Below are 12,098 nucleotides of genomic sequence, written 5' to 3'. Positions count from 1 at the left end.
ATACGGTAAACCTTTCAAATGAGAAGAGAGATGACGTAAAATCATCTGATGCACCAGGGGCGTGGTTCCTTGCGGCAAGCGCCAGCAAAATATCTTACGGAAGCTGTACTAATCCCAATAGTGTTCCCATGCATGAGGGCCCCCACCGGGTTGGAGCAGAAGCTGATTATTTTTGATCAAGGACATATTAAAAAAAAAAAAAAAAGGGAATCATCAGAAGTGTCTCAGCATTTCCGTAATAGAACGAATATGTAATCCAGCCAGAATGAAGCGCTCATCTAATGATGCCTCTTTCCTCTACAACAATCTGCAGGCCGCGCTTGGCAGAGGGGATGAGTCAATGTGTGATGAGGAGCCGATGAAGATGGGAACATCAAGCCCATGCTTTTTTTTTTTTTTGGGGTACCTTCATGCCAACCCAACTCAAGCCATTTGCGCGCCAGTTGTTTTTGCCCTCTGTATCCATAACAACCTAGTTAGTACAAATGAAAAGGAGTGCAAGGAATTTGGTGCAATTACTCAGTAAGTGAGTGCTCGCGCTGGCCAGACCGCTTCGCGGTGTTCCGAGCAAAGACCGTGATGATTTCTGTAAAGCGACTTCGGCATGCATGTACCTGCTGCTCCCCTCTTTGAATCTATCATAGCACTTTGGAGTAAGAGTTGAAGTAGGGAGCTGACAAAAAAAAAAAAAAAATCCCGTACCAATATGACCACTTTAAATGTTTCAAGAGCCTGTTGAATGATCACTCAAATGTTATTTTACTGCGCATATGGGAGTCCGATGAAAGCCGCCTCAACCTGAAGCAGGAGGAATTATTTGGACGGACAAGTATCTCGCAAAACACAATTTCAGCATCACCGATGCGAACTGAAAAACTGGCTTGCGCCCCAATTTTTATTGCCGCGTGCCTTTTCAGAGTAATGCCAGAAGCCATTTTGGTGCTCAACAAGAGGGAACGCCAGTCCTCAGCTACAAGTTGCTTTTGGATTCATCCTTGCTGGCGTATTTTTAATTTTGGAAACGGTCATTGAGAAGAAAGCAAATGTGCTTGGTTTGATGTATTTGCCATCGGTGAAGCAAGCACATACTGTATATTGGAAGCTATTTGTCTCAATGTTCCGTTGCCCTCAGCGTGGGACAATGCATTGCTATTTTACAATGGAATCTATTTTCTTGTTTAACGGCTTCTGCTGCCAGGTAATTCTGACCTAACTCTTTTCTGCTAATGGACAATCATCAGCAATCAATCAATATTGGGCACAGGGGGCTGCTTCGTTCCCTAAAAAACATCCATCCACTCATCCATCTGGAGAAAAGTCACGCAGGCACGAGAAGAACGTGCAAACCCCGCACAGAGCGACCCGGAGCCGGAATTAAACCCTGCACCTCTGCACTGTGATGCGGACATTCTAATCAGTCGCCCACCGTGCCGCCCTCCAGAAAAACAGCGGTCAGGAACTCTATTGACAATTTTTGTGTCATGGATCTGTTTGTGACCAACAGGTGGCACTGTAGGGCTGCACCTGCAGCTGCGAACCTGTTGGTCATTGTGTCGCTAGTTGTCACTTGAAAAGACTTGATGCCTGACCGCTCTGTGTCGGGTCATTGTTGTTTCTGTTTGTCTCTGTCATGGTTTCTGTTGCTGTGTCTGTTACTGTTAGTTTTTTGCTTCAGCCATGGTTTTTGTTTGATACTTTGGACTCTTTTTGTGTTCAGGACTTGGTTTGTTTTGGATTTAGTTTTCTCAGCATTTTATTAAATACATTTTGGTCAATCCTCCCTGCCTCCCTGCTTTTTGGGGTCCTTCGACTACACCACCATCATGCAAACTGTGACATTTAGCCCACTTTCAGTTTCATCGTAAAAATATTCCACACGTTACCGAAGGTCTGTCTTGATTTGGTTGACAACGGGCCACCTGTTGAATGAGGCCACATTGCGCAACAGGGCGGAAACTGAGCGAAATATTGCACAAATGTTGCAAATAGTTTCCGCCGACTACTGGCCACTGGTTTTGCTGGAATTAAAAATCCGAATCATCACAGCCAGTTCAAAAATGTCTTTACATTCATTGCGTTTTACAGACATACGGGACTATATTTATATCTTGACATGTACCAGTGCTGTAAAGCAAAGCGCGACGAGACGCCGCCAAAATGCTCAGGGACAGTCGGTGAATGGAGCGAGCAATCATTGTCAAAAGTCTCTAGAGAATATCAATGCTCTCGGCTTCATCTTCGCTTTTTTTTTTTGGCACTCCCTCGATCCATTTTAGTTATTGCTATCTTCATTAGGGTCAAGGGTGAGCTGGAACTTATCCCAGCTGACTTTGGGCCAATAGCCAGAGCACAAACTAATATTTGGATTTAAAAAAAACAAAAACTTAAATGACAGTTAGGTGAAGAGTCCCTTCTGAGAACACCGGCGAGTACCTGCAACAATTTCCAGCGCGTGTTGAGATCCTCAATGCATTTCAGGTTGCTGGGCGACAGCTGGATTTCAGGCAGAGTGAAAGTGGACGCCAACTGGTTCATGTGCGTTACGTCTTCCTGTATGGGAGCGATCTCTTCCTGGAACTCCTTTGCCACACACATGTCAACCCAAGGAAGTTACATACAGTTCATGGTAACTACGCTTTGTGTGGACAAAACACAAGCGCACCTTGACTCTTCGGATGTGCTCGGGCAGCGAGTCAATGAGAAGGTCCCCGACAGGCTCCCAAGCGTCCTTGACCATCTCCGCCTGTCTCAGCTGGCCATCCACGAGGTCCTCTACCTCCAGGAGCTCCATCAGCCGCTGCAGAGCAAGCTCCAGCCTCCTCAGCCAATCGGCAGAGTTGCTATTCAGCTGCTCCCATTTGGTCGTCACGTCATTTGCTTCCTTACGTAGGAGTCGCCCGACATTTTGGGCGCGCTCCACGGAACCTATGTCTGAGGTACCAACAGGGACTCAAATCAGATTTAGGTCATGCTAAACAATCGGGAATATGTCATTATAGTTCAATGTCAAACACGGGCTCGGGAAGTTATCTTCTGTCAAGAGGATTTTAGAAAAAAAACTAACAAAAATGTTTAGAATGAACTCTTTGTGACTATTGTGTCAGCCAAAATGGCCTTTTACAGTGAATACAGAGTCGGTCACACATAATTTTAGCTACTTGAGACACCTTGTACCTCATTTATAGACGTTAGCATTGTCGCATAGCTAGCAAAAGCATTGTCACAGATTGCCAGGACAGGACAACAACATCGCTCAAGACGGAATATTTTCTCTCAATAAAAAAAAGTTGAGACTTGTTTGATGCCATCACAACAAAACACCAAAGACACCTGCTGACTTTGAGCAGGCTAAATAAAGAAGACACAGGTCCCGTAGCTACACAGAATAAAATGTCACAGACTCAAAAGATAATGTGTGAACGTTCTCAGTGCAGGAGGAAAGTGCCTTGCGCCTTCAGTTCTTAACAGCTGGATTCCGGCCTCCCTCGTTCCATGACGTCCAGTGGCTCATAAAACCTTGGCAGTAACTGGGCTGTTGCCATGGTGCCACAAAGTTTGTTTGATAGCCTCCACATGTGACCATTGCTATGTGAATGCCAGGGCCCAACACTTAAAAGATGAGGAGGCCGCTTTTACACAATACCCGAAAACAACCATCGAGAAATAACTGTAATGTAAAAGACGAGGACGCTGCCTAAACACATATCTATCTATTAACCTAGCTACACATACGGTAGAGGTCCCTCTTAGCCAATGGGATGCCAGGAAAATGCTAGGACGGTAATAGCCAATGGCAGAGCAGCTATAAGGATGTTGCGTTCAGGAAACTCAGAGCTGCGACTAGCAGCCCATACTGTATTTTTCCTTTCATATCTTGAAATTTTTTTTTGTGACAAGAGGCAATATTTTCCTGTTGAGACGTTTCGTAACTCGAAAATTTCGTATGAAGAGACGTTCCTAAGTAGAGGTACCACTGTACTTTTGTTTCAATGAAGCGCTGCAATTCATCCCTTCGTACCGTATTGGCTCGAATATAAGACGGCCCTGATTATAAGACGACCCCCTCTTTTTCAAGACTCAAGTTTGAAAAAAGACTTTTTGAACACCAAATTAATTTTTATGCAGAAAATAATTACAGTACATCTGAAACAAATGATTCTAACAATATATTTGAGAGGAAAAGCATGTTATTTTGCCTCATTCAAATCTTAATATCTGAACATTTACATATGTAAACTAAAGTGCAATCACATTCGTAAATGAATGGCTTCTGGTTTTTGAAATGTAAATTACATCATAACCTCTCCTCAGCTGCCACTTTTCTCCAGATTGTCACTACGTTTCTCCATTTTCTGTTATCTCTTCTATTATTTTCTTCCCTTTTCTTTCTTACCCCTATTTTTTATTTTTCTTCTTCGTGCTATCGCTATTTTTATTTTTATTCTTCGTGGCAGGGGTTCACTTTGGCCTGAGGAGTCAAGTTTAGCATTCGCTTCAATGATATCTGGCGCTATCTAGCGTCGTGAATGGGTATCACGTATAGACCCCGAATATAAGACGCCCCCCACTTTTTCAGTCTAATTTCAATGCAAAAAAACACCGTCTTATATTCGGGCCAATACGGTTGGCCCGAGACACCACAAACTGGCGCCGTTGCTTTGGCCTGAGAGCAAAGAAACCGAAAGTAGTGAGGGCAAACTGTGCCGAAAATGGAAGCTGCTGTTTTAAAGTCAGCTCACAACACCTTGCTATTTCTTTTTAACTTGCACAATCATGCCCTCTATGATTAATACATCATTTTTCTTGTGAGAAACATCAAAGTAAGTCATGCAGCCTGAAAGGTGTCCGTGCGGTAAATGAGTTTTTGAGTCGGTTACCTCGGTGCTCAGGTGACGGAGGCTCTTGGGACATTTGGGAGAGGAAGATGCCAACGTCCTCTAGCGCCCTGGTCACAACAGGCTCTTTGGCTCTTACGTCCCGCCTGAAGCCCTGCAACGAGATATGCGCGCTAATCTACATTACAAAATATTTTTTTGGAGGGGGAGGAAAAAAACTGAATTTGCATCAAATGTGATTTTAATTGAACCGGCAGGACTTCATTTTCCATTTCCTCATGTCATGAAAACAAGCCATGATAAAAATACACATTATTGTACTGTTTCGGTGCGCTTTAAAATGTGCACAATGAGCAAAATGTAAATCAATAATCTCTCACATCAAGCAAACCACTGATATCATTTGAAGGCATTAACGGCTTTGTGATGACGTCTGCCAAAATGTTGGCCTTTTTATGACACCTCGACATTCGGGTGACTCAGCACTTGAACATCACGTGCAAAAATCGCCAGTTGCAGCGGTGGAAATGACGTTTTTACAGAAATGGCCAAATGAAAGACTTTTGAATTTTGATTGACTTCAAAAGACGGAAATATCGCAAATGTGAGCACGCCCACCTTCGAATGCGCACGAGACGAGCCGCTCAGATGTAATTTTACTTCATGTCCTCTTTTTTTGAGGTGATGATAACAGCCAACCAAATAATTTGTTAATAAATAAAATGACTTTTTTTCCCCCACACCTTTTTTTTTCTCTCTAAAACGTCATTTTGAGTGATGATTTAAAACAACAAAACGCCATTGCCTAGCTTGAGTTCAAATGTTGCTCTGCAAACGGCTCCACCACCACCACCACCATGAGCCAAGTCAGATTTTTTTGCCAAGCGCACGTGTATGCGGGTCGACCTACCCGCTGAGTGTCCAACTGGTTCTGGACAGCTGGGACGTCACCTCCGATGGGCATCTCCCGCTCCAGCTGCTGAGCTTTCAGCTTCAACCAGTTTAGCAGCTCCTGCAGCGACATATGCAGCCTCTTCCAAGGTGCCATTTCCGAGTCCAGGTGAGCCCTTTTGAACCCAAACAGATACCAAGTCACCCCTACACACATGCGTTGACTCCCTCTCCCCTTTTTTCCCCATTCACCTCATGCTGAGAGTCTTGCCGCGCAAATCATTCCAGCGCTGGTTCATGTTGTTCAACCGTCTGCGGAGGAGCGCCGCATCCTCCGAGTCCTCCAGTGAGCTCAGGACCCTGTGGCCCTTCTCATCAAGTGAATGATAGAGCTCTGTGTGGCTATCGATCTCGGCCTCGAGGTCCTGACAACACACAAGAGACGGTTCGTTCAACATTTAAGAAAAAAACTTTTTTTTTGATGGTGCATTTTGGTCCGAGGTGGCAAAACCCATAACTGAATCTGCTTCGTGCATTTTATGCACTCTCCATGAAAATAATATCCTGTTTTTTGTTTTTTTCCAAAAGAAGGAATGGAAATTAATCCTGTTTTTTTTCCAAAATCATTTACGAAGGAATTACTCGATTATTAAAATACCCCTTAGTTAAAATGTTCACATTCGGGAAAAAAAATGGATGAGGTGCAGCCTGATGGTTTTCATTTTAGACATTTTCCACTTCCATAAAGCCAGATGACAACCACTATGATTATAGCGAGGAGAAAAAAAAATCTTATCTATATTTTTTTAAGATGAAAGAAGAACAGCAGTTGAGGGAAAGCTCAAGAAACAAAGTACGAGGACTGCACGATGAGCTCGCTGCCATGGAGAAAAGAGTTTGATTGTCTTTGCCAACCTGAACCTGGTAGACCTTTCTTCGCAACATGCTGTGAAAAAAAAAAGTCAGGAGTCCCGCATGTAAACAAGGAATGAGCTGCACCATCTATTGCGTCTTGTCGTTCAGGAAGATTAGTTCTCAGTGGGTGAAACAATGCCATCTGTTTCCATGCGTGTGTGTGTGTGTGTGAGAGAGAGACAGTGAGAGAGGGAGAGAGAGATAAGGACAAGGAAGCAGCACAAAGAAATGAAGGGAAACAAAAAAAAAGGGATATAGAGTCAGGAAATGATGAGTCCAGAACTTGAAAGGATGCAAGCACTCCTTTTCCAATTAAATGTTATCTGCCTGCAGGAGAGAGGCAAGCGCGTGCATGCGCGTGCGCCACAGCCTCCCTGGAAGTGAGACTGTGGCGCAATCCGCCATTCTAATTGGGCACAGAAGGCTATCTCAGCAAGTGCATACAGGGCTGCTGTTGTGCCCAAGGAGCTGCCAGTGCGACGTGAAGGATGTGTGCAAAGGCATGAATTTTAACCAGCGCGCATTGGAAAATAATTTCCCAAAAGAGGCTGATATGCCTGCGTGACAACGGCATGCTTGTCGCGTCAGCGCGACGGCCTGCCGGAATGTGCGCGTGGGAGGGTCAAAGGTCAAAATCTGTTCTCGAGCACAACAGCGCTTTCACTTTTTAACGCCCACAAAGCTGTGGGTTCTCTTTTTTTATTCCCCACCCCCCTCCCACCCGATTGTCTGACATTGACCAATCACATTTCAACATGATGTCACGGCGGAATTCCTGTCGCGCCAGCCATTGTGGCAAATCGAGACTTGGGGATTGAATTAATTTTTGCAAGCCCAAATGACCACGTCACAATTTGACTCTCAATTACCCGCAGGTGTGCATGAGCACGCGAATGCAGATTAGTTTGACGTGCCCTTCGACTGACGGATGACCAGTCCAATGATGTTTATGATGATGATGATTTATTTTGTGATTTCCTCCTTTGTGAAGACAGTACACAACAAAGGAATAAATAACAAAACACGTAGACAGTCCAGTCTCGTAGTTTACTGACATCTGATTGTTCTGTTGGAGCTACACTCAAGGAAATGCCAAAATTAATTCTGTAGGGGGCTATAGAATTTATTTTGTGATTTCCTCGGTTGATTTCCTGTTTTGATGCGTTATTTTCAATTTTCGTCGTTTCATTGAAGGAGTTGTTAATTTACGTTTTTCGGGGGCAGTTATGAACGCCTCTCGAGTCGAACGGAAGGAGCGTAGCTCCATCCAGTGGATGCATTGTAGATTGCGCCTTATAATCCAGTGTGTCCAACATATGAAAAAAATTACAAAACAGGCCAATCATTGAAGGTGCGCCTCATAATCCAGTGTGCCTTTTAGTGCGGAAAAAACGTTATATATTTTTTTTTTTACAGTCGAACCTCGTTTCAACGTACCCCACTTACAACGTTTCCCCCCCCTACAACGTCTCTGTTTCAAAGTCCCGATTTCACGTCATTCATTTACCATTTGCTGATTTTGAGAACACTGAACACCTTTACGATGTAAACTTCAACATAACGCCCAGATTTTTCCCACAAAATAGCGAAAAGGCCTTCGTGACAACGAACCGTAGGAAGCTAACTGCTGCCAAACAACAAAATGTACGGCGCTACTCATCGACTCACTACATTGTTGTACTTTCTGCCGTAGCTTGCGGGGGCGCGGCGCCGTCATTGAGCACATGTTCTGAAAATCCGTCTGGTAAACGGACGCACAGCTCACTGTCGTGAACTTGCCTCTAACTTTCGAAAGGGAGCTCAGCCGAGACTACGTAAATTGACGACAGTTGGCTTCGGTGGCGGCACTGGCAGTCGCCTTTGGCGGCTAACATCTGCCGACTGAATGTTTTCAGAAATGAAATAGGAACGCGACAGTTGTTTGTTTCAAGTCTTATAAAATCATTTTTTCTCCATATATACATATTTGTAGTTGACATGTTTAGACTGTGTTACATGTTCATGTTTTTACATCTGTAACTGTTCATACTGTATTATACATGGCAGTTGGCAGCCATTTTATTGGAAATGGAGGCAGCCATTTTATTGGAAATGGTTACAACGTACTAGCATTGTAAAGTACAGATTCGTTATGTCCCTGGAGGTACGTTCTAACGAGGATTTGACTGTCATAAAATAATTTAAACCCAGGGGACAGCAACCCCTCAGTGTACCACAGGAAAACAAAACAAAACAAAACAAAAAACACTCACAAAAAAAAAACAACAAAACTGCATAACCTCTCTCTCTCTCTCTCTATATATATATATATAGACATATATATACACTTTAGTGTGTTGCATTTATGAACCCAAACGTGTATTTTTAGTTGTGCGAATGGTGACCGCCGCTTGGTGGTCGTTCGTTGTCCGATGTGTCTCACCTTCCATTGTGCCAGAAGATTCCGGGCCGCCTCAGGCTGCTCAGCCAGCTTCTCTTCATTGGTGGCGTCGATTAGAACGTTGCATGTGGTCTCAGCCTCCGTCAGCCAGTTGAGGAACTTGTCCAGATCGAGGTGGAACTGCTGCAGAAGCTTCAGAGCCACTTCCAGAGCCGACTCCCGCTCAGAAACACTGCAGGGGAACAAACATACAGAACCTAAGATTTCGGGATTTGTCTTAACAGTTCCTGATGTAAAAAAAAAATAAATAAATATTAGAATGTGGTCTCAAGTCATTTTACAGTGAAAACGAATACACACGTCATGAAGGTCAAAATTCCAAAAATCAAAATTTCAAAACTGTGATTTGAGCATTTTGATTGACAATTAAAAGCAGGGAAAACGTCCACAAGCCAGATATAAGCACATAAATAAAAAAAAGCGCAGATTAGGCCGATGGAGACCCTGACTGGGTTGGTTTGATCTCTAAACACCTTGAAGATGCTTCCTGTGAAAGGGTATTAAGGGGCTATAGTTAACATGTTACATTTACTCAATTAATTTTTGTAATAAATTGCACTTGCTGGAGTAGTTTTGACGCAGCGTACTTTTTTATTTGAGAATACATGTCACATACTTTTTACTTGAGCATATACAGTGTATGTTAAAGAAGAAATGGAACTTTTACTACTTTATTCGTGCTTTGATTTTAATCTATTTATCAATTAATTGCTTATTGATGTATTGTTGTGGGGTGCGGGGGTGGGTTCTGCGAGACTTCCTGCTCTGGCAAGATTTTGCTCTGATGAAAAAAAAAACATCCAAAGTGACTCACCCATCAGCTACTCAGTACTTGAGTTCACTGAATACTTATTGACTTTTACTCGAGTAATTATTTGGATGACTACTTTTTACTTTTCCTTAACTCCTAATGATTCAAAATAATAGTATTCTTATTTGAGTATAATTTTTGGTGACTTTACCCACCTCTGCTTAAATATGAAACTAGTTATTTACTTGTTGAGGCTACTAGCCACTGGGAGGCAAACGCTCAGTTTATCAGGATGTGGTGCGAAATGTCTGCAGCGGGCGGGTGACTTATTTGGTCATCTCATTCGTAGTAATATTAACTCAGAATTGCTTTACATGGAAATATGCTAGCTTTCCATTTTCAGAGTTAATAGTTAGAACTGTTTTTAATGTGGACGTTAAAGTGGCTTTGGCATTTACCGCTATTTGCCTCGTGGGCATAACGGCACCGGGTGACAGCGTAAGGAAAATGTGCACGCACCGCTTGCTGATGTGTGTCCAGGTGGCCACAATGTGGCCATGAATTTGGGTCACTTTGTGTGTGTCGTCGTTGACGTAACGTGTCAGCAGTTTGTCGGCCAACACGTTGGTTTCATCCACTTGACCCTGCCACTGTCGTAGGTCGTTTGCGAAGCCCTGAGGGGAGGAAAGGCACAACAACAACAGCGAATCACTAATTGGGGAAGGAATTAGCTGGCATAAGTATGAGTGATCAAACACCTTGAGTTCAGCATTCTGTCTTGCAACAGCATCCACCGTGTAGGTGACCTCTTGCCAGGACTCCAGCCTCTCGCTGGCCCGCTTGATGAGAGCGTCCACCCTCTGTTTGGAATTTAACCACTCCGTGGAGTCCTGCAGCATGTTGTGAAGCTGCTTGATTCTGCCTGAGAGTTTAAGCAGCGAGTCCTCCCAGTGTGTCTGAAGCCGGTCAACTACCAAACCAAAAATCACATATGAGCAAATTCAGAATGTATTCATCGGTTACCGAAGAGTGTCTTCAGATAAATGAGAACATTCACATTTAAAACGATCCCGCAAAAAGTTAAGTCTACTAATGCATGTTGTTTCAGTAAAAACGATAAGGATGATATTCGTATCCAGTATCGTGGGTGAAGTAGGTTCATGCCATGCTGAATTTGTTTTATGTAATGCCAAGTAAGTGACTATTGAAGTACAGCGTGAGCACCTTTGCCACCTCTGACAAATTGGGAATGCGTCTTACTGCGCTCGGTGATGGCGTTACGTGTCTCCTGGTTGCCGGTTTTGTTCTTGAGATTCTGGGCTGCAGTGACTTGTCTCTCCAGCAGAGGGCGTCGCTGTTCTAGCTCCTGCAAGGATGCCTGGACCCATCACAAGCAACCTTTTAGGTATTTCTGCGTGTCAAAACAGAAGACCTCTGGTGCCAGGTATGAGAAAAAGGATATTTGTTGACAATATGCACCCCCGGTTTAGTAATCTGAAGCAGCAATTTACTAATCGGTATCCTCAGTTTTGTAATCGCTACCCTCCGTTTTATCATATCTAGAAGTGAGGGTCAACTGAGTGTACAGATGACCAAAACAAGGCGACAGATTATCAATATTGTTTTTTTTCATACCTTGACACCAGGGGTGGTCTATATTTATTCCCCGTGAATGTATTTTTGAAAATGCCAAGGTAGTGGCTGGTTGGAATGATGTGCAAGGACTGATTAATAGGAACTGTGATGTGGTGACCTTGAGCTGGCCAATATTTTCATTGATGTCATCCAGGTCCGCCACGACGACGCGCTTGTTCTGCACCATGTTGTCCAGCATGGTCAGCCAGTCGGTGAGCTCCGCCCATGACTTGTTGAACTGTGCCAGAGCGGCAGAATCGGCCTGGGCGCTCCCCGTTAGCATTTCATCTGGCGCCACACAAGGTTACAGATCACATTGCATCATTGCATTTTTGCCAGCAAGTTTTCAAGTGTGGGAAAAAGTACAAAGTGTCTCCTTTAATAGTAAATTTTCAAACAAAATTATTTAAGATGCTTTTGAATGACATAGGAAAGAAATCGCAATCAGTGCCAAAACTGCTCACATATGAGCGACAACTGAGTTGCAAAGCGAGCACTGGTGTTGACATCTTCTCTCTTTTGAAGACTTACTGGCTTTCTTGGCCACAAGGAGGTTTTTCCTCTCCTGATGCTGCCGCCACAACTCTATGATGATAGTCCAGTCTTCTCTCATCTTCAGGTACTTGGCCTG

The 12,098-nt window shown here is 43.7% G+C and overlaps 1 protein-coding gene across 3 annotated transcripts in view; it reads right to left on the bottom strand.

Annotated features, from left to right (window-relative positions):
• Positions 1 to 12,098, bottom strand: part of dmd (dystrophin) — a 137,805-nt gene that overhangs the window by 36,425 nt on the left and 89,282 nt on the right. For all 3 annotated transcript variants that reach the window (XM_086111300.1, XM_086111318.1, XM_086111308.1), the window contains 11 exons: positions 11,999 to 12,095; positions 11,586 to 11,755; positions 11,093 to 11,210; positions 10,591 to 10,802; positions 10,352 to 10,506; positions 9,064 to 9,253; positions 5,979 to 6,151; positions 5,746 to 5,902; positions 4,878 to 4,989; positions 2,663 to 2,931; positions 2,434 to 2,580 (listed from right to left, as the gene is read on the bottom strand). In XM_086111300.1, coding sequence (XP_085967426.1) covers positions 2,434 to 2,580; positions 2,663 to 2,931; positions 4,878 to 4,989; positions 5,746 to 5,902; positions 5,979 to 6,151; positions 9,064 to 9,253; positions 10,352 to 10,506; positions 10,591 to 10,802; positions 11,093 to 11,210; positions 11,586 to 11,755; positions 11,999 to 12,095 — 1,800 coding nt within the window. The remainder of the gene's footprint in view (positions 1 to 2,433; positions 2,581 to 2,662; positions 2,932 to 4,877; positions 4,990 to 5,745; positions 5,903 to 5,978; positions 6,152 to 9,063; positions 9,254 to 10,351; positions 10,507 to 10,590; positions 10,803 to 11,092; positions 11,211 to 11,585; positions 11,756 to 11,998; positions 12,096 to 12,098) is intronic.

This window comes from Hippocampus guttulatus, chromosome 1, assembly GCF_054856545.1.
Source record: "Hippocampus guttulatus isolate MCC_2025c chromosome 1, RoL_Hgut_1.0, whole genome shotgun sequence".
NCBI lineage: Eukaryota > Metazoa > Chordata > Actinopteri > Syngnathiformes > Syngnathidae > Hippocampus > Hippocampus guttulatus.
This window is presented reverse-complemented; position numbering and strand designations above follow the sequence as displayed.